The sequence below is a fragment of the Bombus vosnesenskii genome, unplaced genomic scaffold (genome assembly GCF_011952255.1).
Source record: "Bombus vosnesenskii isolate JDL3184/JDL3185 unplaced genomic scaffold, Bvos_JDL3184-5_v1.1 scf7180000013339, whole genome shotgun sequence".
Taxonomy (NCBI): Eukaryota; Metazoa; Arthropoda; class Insecta; order Hymenoptera; family Apidae; genus Bombus; species Bombus vosnesenskii.
Window position 1 is genome coordinate 1919682 of NW_022882976.1, and position 24813 is coordinate 1944494.

Here is a 24813-nt window from a genome sequence, read left to right on the forward strand (position 1 = left end):
GGAGAAATTAATTCGACGATCAACCCGTGATCGTAGGGAAAACCAATTAAACCTATAGTGGTCCGTAACGACGGCTAATATTTGCATGGAAAATCGAAGCCAGCCGACTCTCGTCCTTTCGATCTCTCGCCCTATTCTTTTTTTTTTCTTTTATCCTTCGTTTTATCACCGAAATTCAATTCAAGAGACGTGCTTCGTGTGTCTCTACAATGTTGATATCAGCCTCGTGTTCACTTGATTGTAGTATAATGTTGGAACAGCGATTCACTTTATAAATTTCTGTCGTAATCCGATAAGAGGCATCGTGAAATAGATTTTGAGAGCGTCGAAGTCAATTAAGTCGATCGGCGATCGATAATATGTATAGAATAGAATATTGTAAGATGACACAGTGGAACGAGAATTTTTTAGTCGATGCACTACGTTTACGCGATAGGGTATTGTATTCTGAAAGCCTTTAGCTTGCAAAGAACATTTCATACAATAACAATAATTTCTGCCATTATTTATTGAGGGCCTCGATATCTTCCGTTCCTGGTTCTCTATGTTCTTCTTCGAGCTCTCCTTTTACGTGCCATTCGTATAAGGTAACCTTTGAGAACCTTCTGGAAACTCTTATCAAGCATATATTATATATATCTTACTCTTTGATTTCTTGGTACATCAAGAGATGGTAGGACAGAATATTAATTTTGGATTTTCTCGTAGGTCTTTCAAGAATAAAATCCCTTTCACTACACATGCAAAACCAGAATCATGTTTCCCTGGTTATAATATTCTTTAACCACCATACACGAGATGTTGCATTCAAATCTCCAATAAATATGAGAACTCTTTCAGACAAGTGAATAATGCTTTTGAACTGCTAATTAACTCTTAAAACTCCCCTTCATTTCCTCTGAACTTGCTCATTCGTGATACTCGGGGAAAGATAACACCAGATTATCAACTATTTGTGCGTCTCTGTAATCTTTACCACTAGCCACCATCTTTACTTTAGCGTTAGCTATTTCTTCTTATAAAACTCTCTCCAAAAAAAACTTTATACGCCCTATTTACGTCCTTTGTTGCTTTTCGAAGAACGAACTTTCAAAAGGGCAGTTCTCTTCTGGCGCAATAAAAGAAACTTTCGTCACAAAGGAGTGTCGAAGTCCGTTATGACTGAAAGTTTTTAAATTATTGATGGATATACACAACGACATACCGTTTCTCGAGTAGGTAACCGTTACAAATATTACATCGATCATCGTGGAAGTTTTGGAAAGTCTTAAAGCACTTTTATCTTCAATGTTAGACGTCTGATAAATAATTTTCAAAATTTGTATAGCAATATCGTTGAATTTAAACTTAAAACAAGCCCTGTTCAGCTAGTTAATTTGTTAGCGAGGTCTTGTCTTAATCCGAAAGTTTCATGATCGTGGAATTAAAAGTTGATAAAGATAAATTAATATTTGGATTGGCGAATGTGAATCTTGTTTTTCCCAGTTAATAAATTAAAATTAACAGCTACACATTTGAGGAAGGAGAAATAAAAATAGGGAACAAATTTTTATTATTTGAATTTATTGAACAAAATGACGAAAAATTATGAAACGACAATGTATGGTATCGTAACCAGCAAGCTGGGAAAAGAGTTCCGTAGGTTCGACGCGGTCGTCAGCAGTGAATCAGGCCAACGATGTTGTTTTTTGGCGGTACGTGACGCTATAGTGTCGACACATTAATTTCTGTCGATCGATACGCCGCTGGCTAAAATAAATAAAAATCGTAGGCAGAGCATCGTTATTAGTGGTTTTGTACACGGTGCGCTGCTGTCGGCTGCTTTTTAACAGAAACGACTCGTGTCGGTTTCGGCGCTCGCGAATATTCAACGGTGTCACGGAATCGAGAGCCGCGAAAAAATTGCCAGGGTTGTAATGCAGCCGCGTTACCACAGTTCACCTCCGAAAATCGTCGATCTCGTTTAACATTTCCATTGGTCGCATCAGGGAAAATTTTCGCTGCCGAAAATTCCGTGTCGTTCCAACATGGTGCGAACAGTGAATTCGAGTCCGAAATAACATACTCGTTGTTGTAAAAGTTGTTTATTCAAAATAAGCGATAAATTTTCATAGGAGTGCGTCCCTTTTATGATTCTGTGTTAAAGTAGAGGTAGGATATACGATATTCGATATTTGATATTCGATATTCGTACATAAAAAGTATTCTCATTTAATTATACATATAGATGATTATAAAAGTTGGACATTTTATCTATACAATAATCCAAATACATAAAAATAAATTTCATAGATACACTAAGCAGTAGAAGAAATTAATAAAGTAAGACCTACGTCGAATTCTTATGTATTTATGAACTTTCATATACAAATATGAAGTAATCTCAGATCCCGACTGATTCTAATTCCAATGAACGGAAAAAATGTTTTTCGTTAATCACACAGAAAACAACACGTTTTTCCGCGCGTATCGATTTATCACGGATTTTCATATTTTTCCTCTGGATCGCTGTAGCTCTCCCACGCGCCTTCTCCCGACGAAATATACGATGACACGGACGCGAATTCGCGATAATATTTTAATATTCTTTTTTTTTTACGGCCGACACACACGAGAGTCGTGCCGTTCCGTGCCGTTGAGCCGCGTTTTTAAATAACGTGCGTCGAATAAATTTCTCGCGTGAACGGCCGGACGAACAAACGAACGAGAATATCATAAATTTTCATGCATCGTGGACGAAGTCTCGGATACTTTGCGCCGCGTAGAATCAAAATAAATTCCGGCCATGTAACCTACGTGTGCACGCCGCGCCGGATCGCTCTGCGTACAATTGCGCGACACAACTCGGCTACGGAACGGACCCCGCGTCGCGTTTAATTGCGCTGAATGCAACGCGCTCGTTCCGTCTTAGTCTCACCCTGGTTTTCCGCTAATTTCACCCCTGAACTTCGTACAAACACTACACGCAACTTCGTTCCGTACCGATTAAGAAACACAGACGGTCTTGTTGCTTCGAGGATCATTATAATTTACAGAGCTAGGAGGAGAATTTTTAACTTGTCTGAATAAAACCAGTTCCGCGAAAACAGGAATTTCAATGCTGTAGTGGTAATGATATTTTTATAATTTTTAAATGCTACATATTTAATTTTATCTCTCTGTATAATTGTAGAATGGAGCGAAACTATATACAGAGTATACATAGTATAGTACCTGTATACTACACAGTTAAAAATCATAGTATACACTACGAAACAGCATGGGTTCATTATTATAAAATATTCCTTATACCTTTTCAAGTCGCGAAAATGAATTGTGGCACAGAATAATATTATAACTTAGTTTTAATTAAGAAATTAAAGAAATGATACTTTTAAAAGTTGAAATACTTGACCAAATTAAAAATCTCTGTATTTTAAGCTACATTGCTATGATTTTCAGTCTTTCGTGTAGTATTTTCTATACGTTCTACTTAATTCACCTATCGTCTGTAAAAACTTCTCCAGAAAAATTAAAAGTATTTCTGTTGGCTGGCGCTAAATGGAATTATAAGAAGTTATAAGAAGCGATGGAAGTAATGGACGATGACTCGAATTATATTAGAATTAAACTTGTTGACTCACCGAAATTCACGATATTTTACATTTAAACAAATAATGAATTACATTCTTCCTCCCACTTTTCTCTATCTATCTCTATCTATTTAACAGCAAGTTATATTCTTAATCAGTTAACCTTCTCTCATGAGCTATGTCATAACCATCTGTACTGATCCCTGTAGAATATTCATCTGAATACTTTTTAATTGCTATCACTATACACTTAAATATAAATCAGATGTGAAATGTATTATTGCGAGGAGAAGAGGCGATGATAGGCGAGCACTAGGAGTATCAGTGGCCAGCAGTCGCGTATCAGAGAGCGTTTCAATCGCATTGTTCATTGCAATGGCAGTTTGTCTGGATGATTCCCCGACCTCTAACGTCCATTCACGTTCCCGATGCATTATTTCGTACTCGCGATCGCTCAGTGATTTACTGCACCGGCATGACGGGTGCAGGCAACTGCATTATTTCTACCCCGTTATAATCGCGTTCGTTCGCGGTTTATTTATCCGCGCACGATGCATTTGATGGCGGCTGCGAGCAGACAAAGAGCCACGGAACGTCAATTGAACGGTCGCAAAAGATATGCCTTCATGGAGTATTAACTAGCCATTATATCGACACCTATTCCGGCGTATTTTTCTCCATCCTCGATTAATTATTTCTTTGAACGAACTTGTGCCAGTTTTTATGATCGTTCGTGATTTATCCGATGAGAAGAAAATTGAAAGGATTTGTTTCTATAGTTCGAAATATATATCGAGATCGCTATATCATCCAATACGATTTATTTTATATCAAAAAACATAAAATAGAGTCCCTGTTAAAATTCCTCTATATGAACTGTCATTTTGCTTTGTTTTTACCAAAAATAGAAGAAAGGAAAAGGTTGATCTATATAAGTAAATCTTTTCCTCTCCGGTATATGATTTCTGGTTCCAAAAGGCATCACTCGTATCAAAACATTCTGAGAGTACTAACGGTTAGAATGATACTGAATTTCAAGTTTAAAATACCATCCAATACTAGAATCTAATTCGAATTTTAACTTCAAGATCAGATATTGTACTCGAAGTGAGCTTGTTAAAACTGTCGTTCACATTCCAGAAAAACTGCAATCTCTTTCTGCTTCATTCGTATCATTAAAAAGCCGAATACGCAAAAATTTATCGGTAACTCGACTTGCCATTCAAAAACGGAGAATCATCGTTAACAAGCAACCCCTCGAGCCGAAGATTCAAGTTTTAATTGTTACTTGTACGTGACAGGTACGAGCATCTTGCTCGTCGCGGTGACGAGGAGTGCCAGCAGTCAGTACTCGAAGAACATACAAGTGTTTTCCACTGCGCCGTTCGTCGAGACGCCCGTCATAATTTACAACTCCGTCTCTTCTGCTTTCCAAGGTTTCTCGACGCTCGAGTCAATCCATAAAATCCCTCTACAGCTCTGTTTCATATTCCAGAACTCAGAGTTTGGTCGCGTTTGGTCTTCGCGTTGCAAAACGCGTCGAGTAATTTACTTTCGATCAAACTTTGTTTCACGATCAACAAGGACACGCCGTCACGGAACCTTAATGATACAATTGAATAACTTCGAAAGTTTCTCAGCGAAAGACTTTCGTGACTGGCAGAGAAACGAAATGTATATGTAAAATCTATAGCGCTGCATCGACGGAAATGGTTAAATTATACGACAGAATTGAATGAAAGCGTCGTGAAACAATCATTGTCGACAGTTAATCGTTATAAATTCTGATATTTTTTATCACATCTGCTTCGTATTTTAATATAAAATACTAGCTCCATGTCGATATGCTTATAAAAGATTTTAAACGCTTATAGACACCTTTCATGAATGTATTACGTGTATTATGCGACACATTAGCATAGTTATGAAATTGATAATACCGTATTTATTAGAACTATAATTACTATGAGCGTAAGATTGCTCCTTATGCTGTATATTAATGTTTTGCTAAATGTACGTTTGCGTTAAATATCTCGTAATCTCTTCATAGATACATTTTTGTATTGGTTTTAAATTTCTCCAATATAATCACGACAGTCGTACCTCATTACAGTATTACTGAATTTTCAAAATGTTTTATATAATACATAAAATATAGACATAAATGTTTTCTATGATAACTGTCTAAATAATTTTCCGGTCCAGTGTATACTTTCCGATAGAAGCAATGAAACACGAGCAATAAAATCAATCGGTGTATCGCGGCTGGAATAGAACCAGAGATACCGGAATATTCTCCTTTTAACGAAACAAATCGAACTTACATTTCCGTGAACTCGGGGATCTCATTTCGCTGTATCAAACGCGGGGCTATTAGACACGGCAACCGCGTCGTTTGAAGGATCCTCCTCGTCGCAGCATCAGAAGCTCGACAAAAAATAAAAAGAAAGAAAAAAAATAAAGAAGGCAAAGATAACTACAAAAAAAGGGAGAAAGGAAAGACGCCGATCCTGTTCGAGTGTGTTTCCTTTTGCCAGTAGAATCTCGTCCAGGCTTGGTGGCATCGTTCGTATAACTTTTGCAGGCCAGCGTAAGAAAGGGACGGTTCTGAAGCCCCGTAATAGAATTCAATGTAAGAAAGAAGAAAAAACGTGGGATCGACAAGGTCTGGTTGTTCGGATAAAAGAAATCCCGGACACTTATCGAACCTTCCCGTCCAGTAACTTCGACGTGGAGCTAAAGCTTCTTGGAAACGGTTTGCAGCGTTCAGTGAAACCGCGTTATCATCGAGGATCAAGATCCAACTCTGTGTCCCCGAAAGGAGCCGATTCAGCCGTGCGTAGCAAGTGAAACGAACACGCTGGCCGGAAGTGCCGCCTCAATGGGAGCGGGTCCTCGTTCCAGGGGGCCGCATTCGGAAAGACGTCAGCCTCGCGCAGCTCGATGGGTCACAGAGAATCGCGGCGAGAAAACAGACGCAGAAGTTGAAACGGCTGGGAGACACGAACGGTGTTGGCCAGCCCAGCTCGTTGCAACTTGCTCCGCAGCGATAGGGCAAATGGGAAAGTTGGTGAACGGAGCAACGACGATACCTCTCTCGGCTTGTTTGCTAAAAACTTTCACGAGAGTGTTCCATAGCCAGCACGGATCACGAACGAATCTTTTCTACTTTTCTAAGTGCGTCGTTCATCGGGACCAACAGTAACTGGCAGTGTGTCCATAAGCTGGCTTCATTAGCCGTAATCATTTACCAGGGAACGACAAAGTTGCCCGTGCAGTTTCACTGACTGCGATAGAGGTTTCATTGACCATTAATGTTATTCACGACGTATCACGCGGATACGTCGCCCTCGACTGGCCTAACAATTTCTTTGCTACGTCGTTGGAATGTTAACGAACGCGGTGTGATCGTGCGAAATTAAAACATACGAGAAGAAACATTCTGAAGAAATCTGGATATTCCTGAAGTCGTCGATCGTCACGTTCCCAACAATCGTGCCTTCCATTTTGTCATGTAGCCTCGAGAATGTTGAATCAGTGTATGGAAACGAGTGTCTAAAAAATTCTATGGACTTTTTTTGTTCGTCCTATCGGCGTAAAGCGCAACTGTAACAACGGCGCGTTCCTTGGTAGTTCGTAATCCGCAGTTCGCACGTTCCGAACTTGCCGCCAAAATCCTAATCCTGACGAATGTCGCGCGTTCGCGCTGTCAGTGAAAGATGTGGAAAGCAGCCGAAGGATTCGGCACACGGGATCTCCGATTTGAACGAATTCGTGGAATGAGCGTATTCGCACTTGCTGAAGCGACCGGTTAGGAATCGAATCGATGGAGCACATCAGCTAGCTTGTTGAAATGGAGGTGAAGTAGGATTACTTCGATACTTTGGTAATCCAAAGAAGAATGGAGGTAGATCGACGAAGAATTTACGGCGGATAGGTTCCATTAACGATGAGACAAATCTCGATGCGAGCGCGACTGTGACGAACTAAAAATTGGAATCGAACGATTGGTTGTACAGGTGGAGGAATTCATGCCTCAAGAAGGAACCAGCGGGAAGGTTCCTTTCGAAAAGGAACGAAGTAAGAAACATAAATTCTTGTAATATTGTTATCCAAATTCACAAGAAATGACGTGAAAAGCGTAATGTCAATGATGTAAAAAATATTTCAAATTCGAGAACATATACAAACAAAATCTTTATTAAACATAAATCCACAAAGTATAATCGAGGGAACAAAATAGCTAAAAAGAAAATCAAACTGCCTAGCTAAAATTTTCCAAACTTAATTAAATTCTCTGAACAACTATTGCTTTAAAAAAAACCTTGCGTGTCTTTAAAACGAACTTCCAAACAAAAATCCGAATTTACCTAGAAAAAAAGAGAAAAAAGAAAAAAAAGACAATTAAAAGTCTAAACAGGGTAAAAACCACGTTACGTATCTAGAGAAGCAACAATCATTCCAGCGATCAGGCTGTGTAGTCGCGGTTAGGAAAGAAAAGGAGACGTCGTTAGCAAAGATTTCAGTGCTATGCATCGCGTTGGCTACTGGAGCCTCGATGACCTTGACTCAGCGAGCATGAAGCACCCATCGAGGTCACCGCGACTTGAGATTGCTATGGCACTGTTCGGCATGGTCTGGCTGTTGCGTGTCCGCTCGGAGATGCGTCGTTGCTCGAAATGTCGGCACGAAGAAATCCTGGCGGCCCAGCAACAACAACAACAACAACAGCAACAGCTGCAACAGCAACAGCAACACCATCATCTCCATCATCATTCCCATCACCAGCAACGCACACTGTCGCAGACTACCAGTCTACTGCAGACCCCCGACGATGCGGTCAGCTCGTCGGCAAATACACTGTTCACTTTGGACACGCCTGGCGCCGTCGGTTCCGCCGGAAGTTACTGCGAGGTGCACGGATTCGTGCAAGCGAAAGAAGGTAGTATTCGTTCGTCTCTCGATGTCTGCTTCCAACGATAGCCTCTACGTAGTTTCGAATGAATTTCTTGCAAATTCTTTTCTTCTTCTTCTCTCTTTTTTAATATTTATGAATGCTTTTGGGAGAGTTTTAAATATCGTGCATGTTGTACGTACATACCTACAGTAGTTCACGAAAGTATTTGAATACTTATCATCGTAAACCTTTAGGTATATATGTTATGTGTATTATATAATCCTGATAGTCGGGTCCCATTACATCGCCAATAAAATTTCAAAATATTTATAACACACATTATATTTATAAAAAGCGTTCACAAGTATTCGAATACTTCTCTGAGGTTATGAAATTATATAAAAATTTGTTTTGATCGAACAGTCCGGAAAAAGTATCTATCTCGCAAGCTTTATTTAATTTTTATCAGGCATGCTGTTTTTCTATGGACGCTGTTTCTTTGCTGCCTTTGAAATTGAGATTAAACGGATATAGAATGAAATAATGAACCAGCATAACTTGCACTTATTTTAATGTTATTAAGGTTTTTGTACGTTAAATATTTGCCACGATCTTTTGCAGTTTCCGACCTCTGTGAAAAATAACGCTGATAATCTGTCCGTCGCCCGTAATGCTTCATTCTAATCTCATGCCGTAGTTCGGAAGAACGATTATGATTTCCCGGGGAACACTTTAAGAAGTTCGCCGCTACTTTTGCAATATGCCAGGGTCATATTGTTAAAGAATCGAAGAACGTTAGCAGGCCGGATACTCGGAAGAAGTTTTCGAATTTACGAGGCGCATTTACGTCCCGTGTGTGCTACGGGTAACCAAAATCAAAGTAGGTCGTTTACATGGATGGCGTGGAGGAACAAAGAAAGACAGAACTTTTATTTGCCTATAAAAAAAGTCACTCGTAGAGTGGCTTTCCTCCGCGGAAACGCTGCGTCGCGTCGGTTCAATTTCGCTGAAAATAGAAGTTTCAAACTCAATTATTAATAACGTCACGCAAAAATTCGCGTGAACTTCTTTCTCCCCTTGCCCTTCTTTCCTTCACATATATACGTATTATGCCCATTGCCCATTCTATCGCGTTACTCTACTACATTGAAAGAAATGGTTACTTGAACTTGAGTTTCTTCTTCTAAATTTGTTCCATTCGAAGAGAACGTCGAAGTGATTGTTCGATAGTTAAGATATTATTATTATTTCATTATATTTAATTCATTGAATCAGAAATTCAAAAAATCTAAAAATCACTTCAATTTATATTTATAAATGACATTTTAAAACAAAAGTGATCTTTTCAGACTTTAATAAATTCATTCCTGATGACGTTAGGAATTCGCATTGTTTCTATCGAACAAAGATGAACAAGTCAGGTTGGTTTTCAGGCATTATTGACGCGCTATAAAAGCGTTACACGTCAAAGCGTTCCCCAACGAATCGTATTTTATCAGTGTTCCTCATCTGTTGGACACCGCTATATCGTAACGCTACGAGTTGTCGAGTTTGTTGCCGTCTTTGTCAGGCATCCTCATTGTTTCTCTGGCAACAGGGGAGCATCTGTTACATAGGTAACCATTCTCTTACCTCCGTTTCCGACGCTAACGTATGAATAGCATTGTATCACCGAGACGAATTCGCATTAAAGATCAACCAAGCAAAGTTCGGCAGAGGCAGCCGCGTCCTCGTTCATGACAGAAATATACGTAATTTGCGGCAAATGTTCGTCGAATATCAATTAGGGGAAGTTAATTCGCTGTACACCTGGAAATAATTGGCCTGGTAGGGAGATAATTGTCTCATTCGAATACGAAAATTATACGACATTTCGAACATAACTTTCTGTCTGCTTCAGAGAACAACTTTAAACGCAATAATATACATAGTAAACTTTTTAATCCGATCGAACATTGGAACTTTCGGTTTATAACGAATCTCCACTGGAGAGTAGGAGATGTTGATCATCAGTCAAACTGTAATTTCCTTTTCAACGACTTTAAAGGAAGTACAAAGAAACTGGGAAGCCGTTCTACTCGAATCGTCCCTTTTTTCCGACGCACCCTTTTATCCGGTATCCAGCATGTATTCATGGTCCATCTACTTGCTCGACCCAGTTATAAAATAGTATTCTTCGCGGCAGGGCGAGTGGCGACTCGGTGGTATCGCGCTTTAAAGCTGAAAGCATGTTCGTGTCGCGCAGGAACGTCGCTTGTCGTATTGTTTCCAGTTTATTATCTGCCTGTGAGAGCCGACTTTCCTCGCGAGACTATGGACAAGAGACGAATAAAAGGAAAAGGGAAAGAGGAAGGGCGGAGGATCGAGTCTGGAAGTTCCGTGAGTTAGGATATTTGTGGTGCGCTGGGAAAAAAGGAATTGCTCTTATCCTTGCCGACTGGATATCGAGAAAAAGTCGAAGGTCTCGTTAATCTTGTCGTCAAATAAGAATATATATTTAATTTGTCGTTTTGCGGATTCATAAAATTTAATCCGAAATATCGATTGCCGACGTCTAGATTACTTTGCGAGTTCTTTTCAACAAAATTCATCATTGAAACCGTGCATCAGTGTGGAAAGCCAATGAAGAAACGCTGTAAACTTTCGGCAGTAAAATTAGAACAAGAAGCTAAGGTGTTTAATCAACGGTACCCTAGGAAACTTCAATCGAAAAGTTTTGATAAACATAACAAAAAAGCTTCTGCATTACCGGAGAATTACAGTGGAGTGCGTTAAAATCGTGGAAAACTAGATATTATTAAATCCTCAATTTCAGCATATGGAAGAGTTATGACGAGTTACTCGAAATTTCGATTGGTGTTAATCAACGTGACATTAAAATATGGCTAATTTGGCAAAATAAAGCGATCGTACGTTTCGACGCTATCACGTAAAATTAGATTAGGTGGAATTATAACCGAGACTCGCGTATTAATACCGAAAATTGATTAACTAACGAGTCGTTTATTCGCACAAGTCTGGAATATTCGAAAATCAATTATCGAGTCGCGGCGCAGGCACGATTCGATTGTTACGCGCGAATTACGGCCCGGTCTTTTGAAAAGTCCGCAATTTCAAGCGATAACGAACGCGTAGCTCGGCATACCATCTGTTTTTAATTATTTATTATTCGGTATCATTCGATAACGAGCTGGCGTGGAGTACTTAGCGAATGAAAACGGGCTTAGCGAATGAAACAGGTGGAAATCTCGTTATCCCGATTCGCCTACGGAAGAAATGGCAGGGGATGAAAAAAAGGAAACGAGAAGTAGTGGACGCCAAAAGCAGGTCCGATGTTAATTTACACCGGCTACGAAAGAAAACCACTTCGTGCACCGGAGAGAAGTTAAAAAAACGAAAATAACAGACAGAGGAAGAGAGAAAGAAGAAGCTTTCCATGCGCACATTAACGCGAATATCTCTCATCTTTCCGCGTAAGATATATTTGCAACGATTTGAGCCGACCCTCATAAAATGCATCTTCTTTTTTAATCATCTTTTTATCTTTATCAGCGCCAAACCGGGCGCACACGTTCGTCTCTATATTATATAACGGATTTCCTTGGAAAAGTGGAAATGTGCAGGCGAAACGAATTAGGGAATTGTTGCGACTGCTTAAACACTAGCAATACATTGAGAAAACATCATGTTTTGTGAGATTATCTTATCCAATCTTTCTTTTAATTCTAACGGCTGTTATAATTTGAAAAATCCTTACCGTTTCTATAGTTTAGATTTATCTTTTCGGAAGCAAGTCGTCATTTATACTGCATAATTATTGTTATTATTCGTTTACTGCGAACAAATTAAAGCTTCTGTTAATTGCCTTACTTAAAGACGAGACCGAATAGTCTACCAATACTCTTGGATAATAACGATAATTAAAAACAAAATTCGAAGAAGAAATAAAATAAAATGAAGACAAAGGTTCTCCTTCGGAAATATGAAATTGCTCGAAGCTTAATTTGCAAGCAACAGCTGGCGTACTGACAGAATAATGTTATCCCGGATCTCATTAAACTCGAAAGAGAAGAACCGGTACACGCAACAAGAAATTTTAATCTGAAACAGCAACGTACTCGAGGTAAAGTCGCTTTATTATGAAATTTTCTTCCGGCTGCCTTAGCTTCCTCGCGTTTATTTCTCCTTTTGCTTCCTCCTATCTTCCCTTCCAAACAAATCTGTTTTCTTTGTCGTGTTATACGCCTGTTCTTGTTCGTTTTGTTTTACAGTCACGTATTCGCCGTGCATTTTTCTCCACATACCGGTATACGGTTAACGAGCGATATAAATTAAGCCGGAAACTGCGGGAAATTTAGAGGTTGAGAAACCGCTTGGAGAGGAAAGGAACAAAACGCCGCGTTAAAGTTCTACAGCGAAATCCCACTAATTGCCTGTACTTATGTACGTTTTGCTGGCACATCAAATTAATCGTAATCCACATGCCAACAGTACTTTATAACTATAATATACTTGCATAGAGCAGTACCTGCTGCATACCTATACTTATATGAACACTAATTATGAACCTAAATAGAGATTCTTAGTATCAAAGAGTGGAGATAGAATGATGAAAATTTGTAATAGTTTATATTATCAGATTCTGGAATTACCGATGGAATAGTAATTTAAAATAATGACTCGAAAAGTACCGAACGGACTATAATGAATTTTTAATATTCTTTGTTCCGAGCCAATTGCTTCAACTCGAATAGAATATTTCAACGATAATGGTTGTTTTCCTCGATTGCTTGTTGTTTCAAGAGTCGCAATTTACAGAAGTGATCCTTCAGCTTCTACTCGCATGTTTTCCAAGCGGCACGGGACCATACATAATCGTTCACGAGTATGTTCTTTGTTCACCGCCGAAGGAAAGCAACGGAAACAACCTTTTGAAAGGATTACAGTTTCGCATAGTAACATAGGAACAACAAGAACAGTTTGTTTCCATCGCTTTGACATTCGTTTGAAGGAACCTTCGGAACTTCTTTCGTCAACTTTCCCGACGATCCTTATTTATTTGCCCGATAAACATCGACGGACAGCATGAAGAAGCGAATGTCGCTGAGCGATCGAAATAATGTATTACGTTCCATGCAAACAATTAAAATTAATCTCGGCCCAATTATTAATAGGCAAACGAAATCTCATTGAGATTTCTTTTACTTTTAAAACCTTCAAAATTTGCGTTATAAGAAGTCCAATTTCTGATCTGTTATTGAACAATATAGCGAGCATGCGGGCACACATCAAACAGCCGTAAGTCGTAACGCGATTACACATATTTTAATTTTACGATGTATTCTCAGTCTCAAACCCGAGGGCGACGAAATCACTTTCAACGGCGGAACGGTAGCTTCGACTCGGTAATGATCTACGCACCAGGAGATGGAAAATTTACGGCGGACATGGGAGAGAGGAACGGGACAGAATCGTTAATTCACGTCTATTTCGACAGGCTGCATTTCCTTTCTTCGTTCGACAATGGCAGCATTATGAGAGATGCAAGGATCCGGCCGCATCAGTTCGGTCAGGAAATGCATTATTGCGTTTAAGAGAATGCCAGAAACGCATCTGGGTCGTGGCCAGCCGTAGATGCGATCCTAACAGGAACATTAGTGGAATTACTCGACTTCGTTTCTTCCCATTCTACCCGGGCCAAAAGGTAGATGCATTCGTGCCTCTCTATCTATCCCTCTGTGTGCGTGTCTCTCTCTTCTTCTTCCCTATTTCTCTTTTCACTTTAACGGTACCGATGCTGCTGATTGCGATTTGCAATGCAACGCGCGCGCCACTCTCTTCTCATTTCGGTGCATCACTTCGCGATCGATCACTTTCAGAGCACGGCCTAATGCGGCTCGTTAGTGTCGCATAGAAACTGCAATTCCGACCAACTAGGGTCTGTTCCGTGTATCATACCGCCGCTACAATATGCGAATTGGATTTTGACAATGACAGTTATAATTAATAGTCGGCTACAAGTGTAACGTACACGTAAAGCACATTAACAAACGTAGGTACGCACTGTGCACCGGTAATTGATGTCAAGATGCGGGATCGGTGGTTCGGGTACGCACTGTGCAACACCTTTCACCGGATATTTCGCATTTGAGGACAGCCCTTAACGCGATAAAGGATCGTTAAAAATTGCACGAAACTGGAAAAAATAACTTATTTGCCGTATAATCACGTGTTCGAAATTTAACACCAGAACTAAAAAAGGGAAGGTTCCAAACCCTTTGTCTTTACGTTTATGAAAGATATAATGTTACTTCTAACGAAGTGAACGTTAAACACGTGCGAAATATATGATAATATATAATAATATTTTTTTTTATTTGGATAAATTTTACAGTCAATTCTCATTGAAAATTAAGTAAATAAAGTTAAGTAAAATAAATAAAATTAAGTAAAATAAGTAAATAAGTAAATATATAATAATATGCGCTGATTATTTACCAAAACGAAAAGCAAAGAGAGTTGATGAAATTGTATAAAATAAGTATCAATTAAGTGCTTTGGCATTAAAATTTCAAAAACTTCAGTAAAAAAATGTGGTAAGTAGAGTTAATTATTTTATCCTGTGAAGCGCTCACGTGTGTTTCTTTATTTGTATATCATTTGAAACGGAATTATATAATTCTAGCGTTAAAAAGCAATCGTTAATAAATATTTACAATTTTTCTAAAAACATTGAATTTAAATTATTATTCTCTCCTCAATATAACAAGGGAGTATCGATGCAAAAACAGGATTTCCCACGGCCTTTGTCCCTACGATTTCAAACGAAATTTCCGCCTGAGTAAAAGATCCATCGATTAGAAGGACGAATCGATGGATAGTTTTATTTGCCAGCGTGCACGAACCCATTTGCACAATGCACAAGGACAATCGTGTCGCGTACCACGAAACGATTTTCTGCGAGAACAAGCGTATCCAACGCGATCAGATTCCCTTTACAATGGTTTCCGACAAGTCGCACGAACCGACTTGCCGCTCAGAAAGTAGATAGAGGATGACTACCGCGACCTCATCTTCTACAGGTCTACCTATCAGCAGTCTGGCTAAATTGCCAGCACGTAGATGGTGCATATTCACGATCGAACAGCTAATGCCCGCTGATATTCTGCTCCTTTGAATGAATTACCGTCTGTGCATTCTCCAAGTGAGTGCCACTATCTTTGAGAGCTAATACGTACGCTCCTCTGTTTGTCGTCGACGTCGCGGATTCTGTTGTGAGAAGGAGATTTGGGTTGTGATTTTCTGATAGTAATCATTTCGAATGTCATTCTCGCGAGAGTAATTTACGTAAGTGGAAATCGCACAGAATAGGAAGTTTTTCTTCCGTGTTCGATTAAATAGAATATCGTTTGTTTCCAGCTAACTTGTATTGCTTTGCTAATAGCATTAATTCATACCAGTATAGCAATCGTGCACTTTACGTGAAATTAACTCTGATCGTGTTACAACGGGACAAAAAGTTCCACGTAATGTAATTTTTATTTGTGAAACCGGATATCGCCAGGACGCGACGTGATACATTTTTCAACAAGGTTTGATGTTTCAGAGTTATGATTAACATTCTACTATAACTGCAGCGAGGATGATATCGTTATTCAGCCAGCTACAAATCGCGGATTACGAACTATGATTGTTAATATTTCCTTTATTCGTTTGCTGTAAACAAAAATAGTTTGGCAAGTATGATTGGCAAGCATGCTAAAGCATACAGTTTTCTCAATTTTTACGAGCTTTAGATGCATATATCTGTCCATCGTTAGGTAACAAGAAGGTTTATTACAAGCGATAATTACAATATATTTATTTAGGATAATCTACATCAAGTAATTTGTAATTATGCCTGAAAGAATCATTCTTACAGCTCTAACAATAGGAAGAGTTTAATAATTGACACATTTCGTGGGTTCAGCAAAGCTGCTCAGTCCCAAAAGGTGATAACATTCGTGGAATTTTTGAGTCTACGATAGTAGTAGAATGAATTAGTTCCTTTCTGGATATTCGCAAATTAGAATTAATTAAAGTTTTATCAAAATAATTTTGAATTATTTTCAAGATAAATTTTGAATACAGTTGAACGTAATTATAATGAAATATTATCTCAAGAAAGAAAGACCTAAAATAAGGAGGGAGCTTGGTAGAATTGCGTAAGGTATAAAACGTAGCTGGTCTTTGTTCGTAACACTATGGCGCGGAGTAAACGGTCCGCACAAAGTGCCAAGGATTAAAAATGAATTAGTAACGTGTTATCGCTCTTCATACAGCCGTGGACGAATTGTATGCACCATTTTCCTTCTCTATCCCTGGAGAAAAATGTCAACGAGGAGACTGTAGTCCCTCCCTTCGGTGAAGAGGTAGCGAAGCGACGAGAGACAAATATTAACGTCCACCAGCCAAGCGAAATTATTCCTACGCTGAGAATTAAAGGCATTTCGTATTTCCCTTTCCTTCGAAATATCTCGCCAGCGCAAACATCGTTTAAATTCATTTCCCGCCCGTATCTTTTTTATTAATACTTTTTATTAATTTTATTATCTTTTAAGAACAATTCACAGTTTGGTGCGAGAGATTTTCATAACGAACCTCGACTTTTTCTTACCTGGTCCGGTTCGTTTCGTTAGTCTCGAAAATAAGAAACATTATAATAATAAATTTTGTACACAGAATCTTTCCATAAATAATATTATTCATAGCAAATAAAAATAAAAATTGAATACGTTACCTATCGCTATCGCTTTGACAAGATAATTTCATTATGTTACATTCTACTGGTTATATCGACATCTTAACTGCGCAATATAAACGAGCTAATTTTGTAGATGAAGCGTTAATACATAGTCGTACTACGGATACTTATATAAATTCATATTTTTACGAATACAACTGAAGGAAAGGAATCTAAAAATTTGTTTCGCTAAATATTTATTCTAATTATTATTCTAGCATCTTTAGATTCCCCATAAATGCACAAACATCCCCAGTCTATTTACTATCTTCAATTTAAGAGCTCAATTTTGTTTAGCGGTTGTAAATGCAACATGATTCTTCCGCTATAGCGGCGATTATCTCGTCACGAAATTATCCCATTCGTAGATAGATGTATATTCGTCCTTCGTTCGTATTTCGTTGACACACGAAATAAACCAGGAAAACATGGTTTCATGATGAGTGGATGAATAGCGAAAGCATAGAATTAACGCAGTGCACAAGGTGGAAATATTATAGGATCGCTTTTGAGATTAAAGTGACATACCGGAACGACGTTGTCGACGGGAACGTATAAATGACCGGCTATTATATTCCCTAGATCGCGAGACAGTTTTCGTGAAACGGTTAATAGAATGACAATAAACGAAGCTGCCTTTATTGTAGATTTTTGCACGTCCGGAGAGAGTTACCACGCTAACGAAGCGACTGCGTTTTAGTAATTAAATAACCGGTGTTGTAAAACGTGTTCGCAGAATCGGTGAAGTGAATTCATGTACAATGTGTGTAGCTGCTTTTTCGTCCTGTCTGCCATGCGGACCACATAATCCGATAAACGTGAGCAGAATCGATGTTACGACAATCGCAGCATGTCCCTTCGATCGACAAACAGGCTTCCTCGCGAGCTTTCTGCCAATTTTCGTTAATTTTTCGTTATAACGACTAATCGCTCTGCTTGATAATTATCTATTATTCACACGCTCTATATCGCAAAGAAAGAAGCGCGTCAAAGCTAAGCTTCCAGATTTTCTAAACGCGTTAATCTTTTTTTTATCGTTCTTTGATTACTTGTTTAAGTAATTATTTGATGAAGTTGAAACACTTTTCTCAGAGGTTTTAATAGCTACTTAAGCGAATGTCAATTATTCAGTGCTGTAATTTACTACTCCGATAAAGTAGTATAGCAATATTACACGTAATTTGTATTTACTAACCCTCGTGAAATGTTGGAATGAAAGTTGAAATTCAAATTAAGCTCTATAGATATGATTTATCTTTATTAAAATGGAATTATAATGCAATATAATGGATCCGATGATATAAAATAAATGCTTAGGATTCATTTTATTAATAAAATGAAATGAAATGTTTTTTCAAAAAGGTATCTGAACAAGTATGTTTGAAAGAATAATTATATTTTCAGAGAAAGCTTTCAAGCACTTTTTTATGGACATTTTTTTAAGGTTGTATTTTTAGCGTCCGTCTATGTAGGAGTACTCTACGTATTTCACTTTTATTTCACGATATCTCGTATCGTTGAGCATGATGGGACGAGGAATCAAATTGCACCACGAAAAACGCAGGTGACATTTTTTTAACCATAAAATGTCGATCGCGAGCATCGAAGAATCGAGTCGTTGAACGCTTTCCAATTTCTCTTCTTTTCTCTGCCGCGGAAAGAGGAACAAATTCGATCACCTTCGTTCAATTCCGTTATTTACCCGTTCGTTGAACGTCGTTTTCGATCAGTTTCACTTCGCTTACCAGGAAATTAGTTGCGTTTCCCTTCGGTAAACCAGCACCGAAGGGAATCCCATTGTCGAAGCTTTCGAGGCTCTGAAGGTTGTTTGTTCAAAACATCGAATTTCATGCGGAAATTTACCGATACTCTTTGTGAATTGATTATCTTTTACGCGACGGAGAAGTACACTCCATCCAGGATAACGTACGGGTCGTAAATACGTACGGTACGTAATATAGATCGCAATATGTATTTATGCTACGTGAATTCCTTTGTGATTCTAAATCGCAAACGATAACTTTTTCATAAACATCTTTTCACTCCTAATATCTATTTCTAGTTGATCTGTTACTGTATTAACTCTTTGTGATCGGCACATTTTTCTAGTGCCACTACTAAATAGTCGAAGAAATAAATATTATTTACGATTTGAACTTGAAGACAAGTTTCAAATACCGCCACTGTGCCGCCATTCGGCTTTGAAAACAAATTTTTATTTCTTAAAAGGAAATATTAAGTTAATATTATTGAATTAATATTTCTAAAAAATATATAAATATATTCAAACTGATACATTATCTATTATATGAGAATAGGAGGCATAATCAACAAAGAAGAATGGTATTGTGGTTTCAGCACAACATCACTATATCGTCCGCAACACCTCAAAATTTACTGCGTCTCATTATTATGTATTTATTGCAATCGTACAATATACTTCATAATAATGTAGGAGTAAGTAATAAAGGACCCAGCATATCATTTTCTCGTCGTAACGCGCTCAGCAAGATATCATTTCTGAATTTCATATTCCAAACACATCTTATCACATCGTCGAAATCATATCATTCTATGAATCAGCGAGGAAATGCATCAACTGACGCGCAACGCATGACAGCAGTATTACCCCTATACTATTAACCGAATTAACAATGTGCATCAGCGTGCATACACAAACATCTGTACAATTTGTTCCCGGATCTATCCTTTGTACTAGTAGAGCTCACCTGGCGTTGGTTCTACGTATTACCTTCGGCTCTTTAGTTCCGGTGCCTCTCTTAGAGACTATCGTGTTTCCTTCGTCTTCATAAGGCTCACGAATATTCTCGTTTTCTTGACTTTCCCTCAGTTCTACGCCGCCAGCGACGAGTAAGCTATTTGTAACTAATTACAAATCTAATCAACGAACTAGCTCGTTAGACGTTGCTGTGTACGACAGCGAATTCGTACAAGATCATTCTGGGTAACGCCAGCTATGGTTCGACTTGCGCCGCGTGTGGAAGCGATCTGCCACTTACTCTGATCGAGAGTGTTATAAAACGACACCAAATTGGACCTGCTACGCCTTTATACTTTAATACCGTGTTCTTGAATATGTATATGTCTTGAATATCTATTTCGATGCACCGTCTTTTTTTCTTTTTCTTTTTTGTATTGAAGCTGTCTTGTTGCTCTAATACCGTATTAAAGCATAACGATGATATTTTAAAAATGTTTGGAAAGCTTAAGGTGAATTGCTTATAGAGAACGTCACGCGATAGTAACGTAATGTCGTTAAAAATTGGTTCTTTATTTGTACCTGCACTATTAACTAAAATTTCGAAATCACTTTATCGATTGTAGATTGATTCCTGTTAGTTTTGTTATTCGTTGACTAGAAATCAATTTGCGTTTTCATCAATTTGCAATTCGAAAGTAATTTGCGTTACCTTGATAAAGTTTGGCTAGGAGAACAGAGTTCTAACTTTTTGCATTCTACGAAATCCACATCCTATGAAGTATGGAATTCTATGCATTCTTGTGGATGCTGTGGAATCCAAATCCTATGCAATGAAAAATTCTACGAATATGTATGGACCCTATAGAGTTCAAAAAAATCCATATAATGATTTCAAACTAATTTGTTTGTTTTTTATTGACAGACGGTGTGTTGTTGTTAACGCGTCTCATTCTGGAACTCGTAATAAGTAGAATGAGTTTGTCAGAAACTTGAGAAGCTTCAAGAAAGATTATATAATTTTGAAGTAAATATTTGGAATATAGTGTCACATTCCCATAATACAATCGATGGGGAGCGAATCTTTCTGCTTCGGTGGCAGTTTCTCAGGAACGCAAGCGAATTAAATCCTCCGTGGGATCGAAAGCGGTTCTTGTCGTGGTTCTAAAGCCCTTTCGGTTGATAATTGCGGATCGTTTGATGGAAACTACTGGGAAATTCTAAAGGGCCGCGAGTGAGAATAATTTTGCAGCTCTCCGTCCTCTGTGTTCCTACATATCCTTTCTATTCCTCAAACCACTTGCAATTCTTGCTCCTCCAAACTAGAAAGTTCCACGAACCTCTGCACACATCTGCCCCTTCCTCTTCGTCAATACGTTTCAAATTGTCTGTTCTTGCGTTTGGAGAAACGTCTAAGTAATCAACATCAAATGTGTCCAGAAAACCGGTAGAATTTGCTTGTCAAAGCGATAAGTCGATAAGTCCCCGGATCTCTTGGAGCTTCAATTCGAATTCCCTCCGCACTGAAATCTATATTCTTAAATAGAATTTACAATAGAAATCGATCTCTATTCAAAAGTTACACAGAACAAAGCCTTTTCATTCTTCGTATTCCAAAAAAGGGAGGGAGAAAAAGAAGAAAAGGCAGGAAAGGAAGGAAATAAAAAGAATGTTGGAAGAGAGGAAAGCCATTGAGAATGAGATCTATCTTTATTCGTACTCCTATCAGAACCAAGCAACAGTGACCTAATATCTGTCTAGGTTTTTTATGCCATATTTCTGCACTACTTGTCCGCAAATCTACTTCTTTCTATTTTATTTATTATAAAACAATTCAAACTTTATTGTGAAACTTTATTATGGAATAATCTAAACTTTAAAAACGCAATAGATGCCGGATTTTAATTACAGTTCGTCACATTATCAGTTTATATTTTCTCTTTGAACGTTACTTATCGGGATAGACAAACTGACCTTTGTGCCAGTATTCCTTGCCAGACGTTGCTGTCACGTGCAATTTTCAACTCCCGACGAGTTGGCAACTCACAGCTCCTCCACAAGCTGCGAAACTTACGATGAAGTTCATCCCAAGAATAAGATGTGAGTCTACATCCGATTCGGCAAACTAAAATCGCCCCCTGGCACTTGGCGGTTGAACGGGATAATTATGTCATTGGAATAACATGGAGGATATTACGTGAGGATGGTTAACGAACGAGGAGCTCTCGTTGCGATTCGACTATGAATCGAGCTCTGATCGAATCAGATAGCTCGAAACGACGACACGTAATTTTGCCGTACCTCACGAAATAATCGACAGCCATTGCAACCTTTGCGCCGACTGGCTGGCAATTAATTTAAAGAATCGCTCCTAAACAAAGTTTTCTCATTTGCGGGGATTAATAAGTTTCCTCGTGAATCGTTCGAACATAGTCACAGACAAATTTGCTCGTATTTAATACAACAAGCTTGTTTAAAACATTATTTCTACGAAATGGCACGACCGATCGTCGAGCGAAAGAATAAGGCGCGCTTTCAAGCGAGATACGAACTTGTTGTTTTTAGTTGGTTCTTTTACCGAGGAACAAAAGCTTATAACATGACTTTGATGTTCTTTGTCAAACCGGACTCAGTCTGGTTTATTGAAATTCGATACCTGCAGTAGTATCGTAAAGTGTTGGTATGAATTCAGTAATAAGTGAAACGTCAAGAGAGGAACGTCGAGTTTTACAGAAAATTTGTTTAGCTTTATAGCATAAAGTTTCTGAAAAGGTTAAAAAAATCACAATAATACTGTCACAATAATATATTCTTACTTTATGATACATCCTTCATATGATTTTTTCTAAAACCTATCTTATCTACCATGCTTTTATACTCTTCATACATTTACTTATACCATTGTTTTCATCAGAGGTACTCATCGATCAATCAAAAACCCTGAAATCTCAAATTAAAATGAATAATGCATCGAACCAATTGAATGAAAACCTCGAACAAGCACATATAGCACGTTTAATGTGTTAAAAGGCTCTTAAGTTACACTGTCGAAATACTTGCAATGTATGTTTCTACTCAAACAATCGACAAGACTATAGAACTATTTTTTATTTAATTTCCCTGTTAATTAAACTTTCACTAAAATGTATTATAGACATTTATTCGAGATTTCCATACAATTTCGAAGCTGTTAACGTCTTTGTGCTTACTTTTTTATAGGATTAGCTGGAAACGCATAAGGATTCTTATTGAGCACTAGGTGTTACGATCTATATAAGAAGCGCGGTGGATGGCCATGAACTTATAGTCGAGAGTGTGTACGTCGTGATCCACGATACATGGGTCAGTTTACGTTTATTGCATGATTCATAGCCCCCGGGTGCGGTTGGTAATCGGCGCATTAGCCCACCAAGGGCAGAACTTTAGACGATGCCACGTAATTTTCACGGTGCGGTGTGGCGGAAGCTTCAGGGCCGTGGTTCTTGGTGTGCGCGCCGTGAAGACGCCAACGACGTCGACGACGATAAACTGGAGCTCGTTAACACCAGCCGTGGGGCTGTTCATAGGAGATACGCCTGCTCTGTGTGCGCGCTTTACGTAGAAGTCGCGGCCACCCAGCCTCCCTTGATCTCCACACACCGTCGAGGCATTGTCCGCGAAGCGGCGAGCGTAAAACGATGCCGGTTAAAAAAAGCTGGAACGAAGGAAATCGAGATAACGCGAGGCAACGCTATGGGCGACGTGGTTATAGCTTTTTCATGTGCGACGCCGCTAGCCCACAACAAATTAAAAATTATTTTGTAACTAAACGGTTAAACGGAGTTATTGGTCCCGTCTTCCGTCGACTCTCACCTTCATCTTTTTCATTTTTCCTTTTATTGCAACATATTTAATGGTCGAGCCATTAAAAATACTTCTTGGGACTTGGTACTTGGGATAATTTTGATGTTAATTTTCGAAACGTTTATGTCTCTTACTAAATAGCGAAGATTGTCATAATATTATATATATATATGTCGGGTTAAGATCGAAATTTTGGGCGCGTGACAACTCTTCGTATGGACTAGCCATCGTTTCACAAAGCCGAGATTATATGTACACGTATATACAAGACTATCACTAAGCTTAACAAATAATTAAGTCTAATGAATAATAAATTTGATGAACAATGAAGGTAATGAATAATATGATTTACGAATAATGAATTTAATGTACACTATTAACAATGTTTTTGTTGGGTTCAAACGAATCCACGGCCAACGAGATAACTCTTTACTAAGCGTAAAAAATAATCTTAGGCGCAAAATACGATTGACGAAAATGCTCGATGTGTCACTCTCCAAGGCAATCGCACGAATGCCAGCCTCGTCTGCAATTCGATACTCACTCGTTAAAAGCATCGAGAAGTTCCAAACGCCGTTGCTAGGCAGTTTCTGCCTGGAGTTTGGTTATTGATACAATGTATGTCCCATTGTCTCGGCACCTCCGAGATAACCTCACACGTGGCTAGGCCCGCTCTAGAGGCCGCATGCCGCCACAATCAAACTTCTCGGAAAACCCATATAACCACTCCAGACCTCCGTTAGGCAAAACGTTTATCTCGTGACCGTGGGTACGTTCGTCGACCAATTGTCACCTCGAACCCAATCTCGCTATCACAAATTTTAAACAATCACAGCTATAATAAAATCTAGGCTAAAGTACTAGAGGATGTTCCCAAAATTTCCAAGGAAAGGCTTCGGCTTTCCTTTCATCTCCGGCATATATATATATTTTTTGCAGATATATTTTGTTATATAGGACTTCTCTAAATTTTATTAACATAATAACGAGACAAGAACAG

The 24813-nt window shown here is 38.6% G+C and overlaps 1 protein-coding gene across 10 annotated transcripts in view; it reads left to right on the forward strand.

Moving 5' to 3' along the window:
• Positions 1-24813, forward strand: part of LOC117236049 (disks large 1 tumor suppressor protein-like) — a 440507-nt gene that overhangs the window by 243955 nt on the left and 171739 nt on the right. For 2 of the 10 annotated variants that reach the window (XM_033498647.1, XM_033498649.1), the window contains exon 1: positions 6897-8514. The exons of 6 other annotated variants lie outside the window; for them this stretch is intronic. In XM_033498647.1, the coding sequence (XP_033354538.1) occupies positions 8103-8514 (412 nt within the window). In that variant the 5' untranslated portion in view covers positions 6897-8102. Of the gene's footprint in view, positions 1-6894; positions 8515-24813 lie in introns of those variants that run through there. 2 more of the 10 variants (XM_033498648.1, XM_033498651.1) reach the window with 2 other exon arrangements.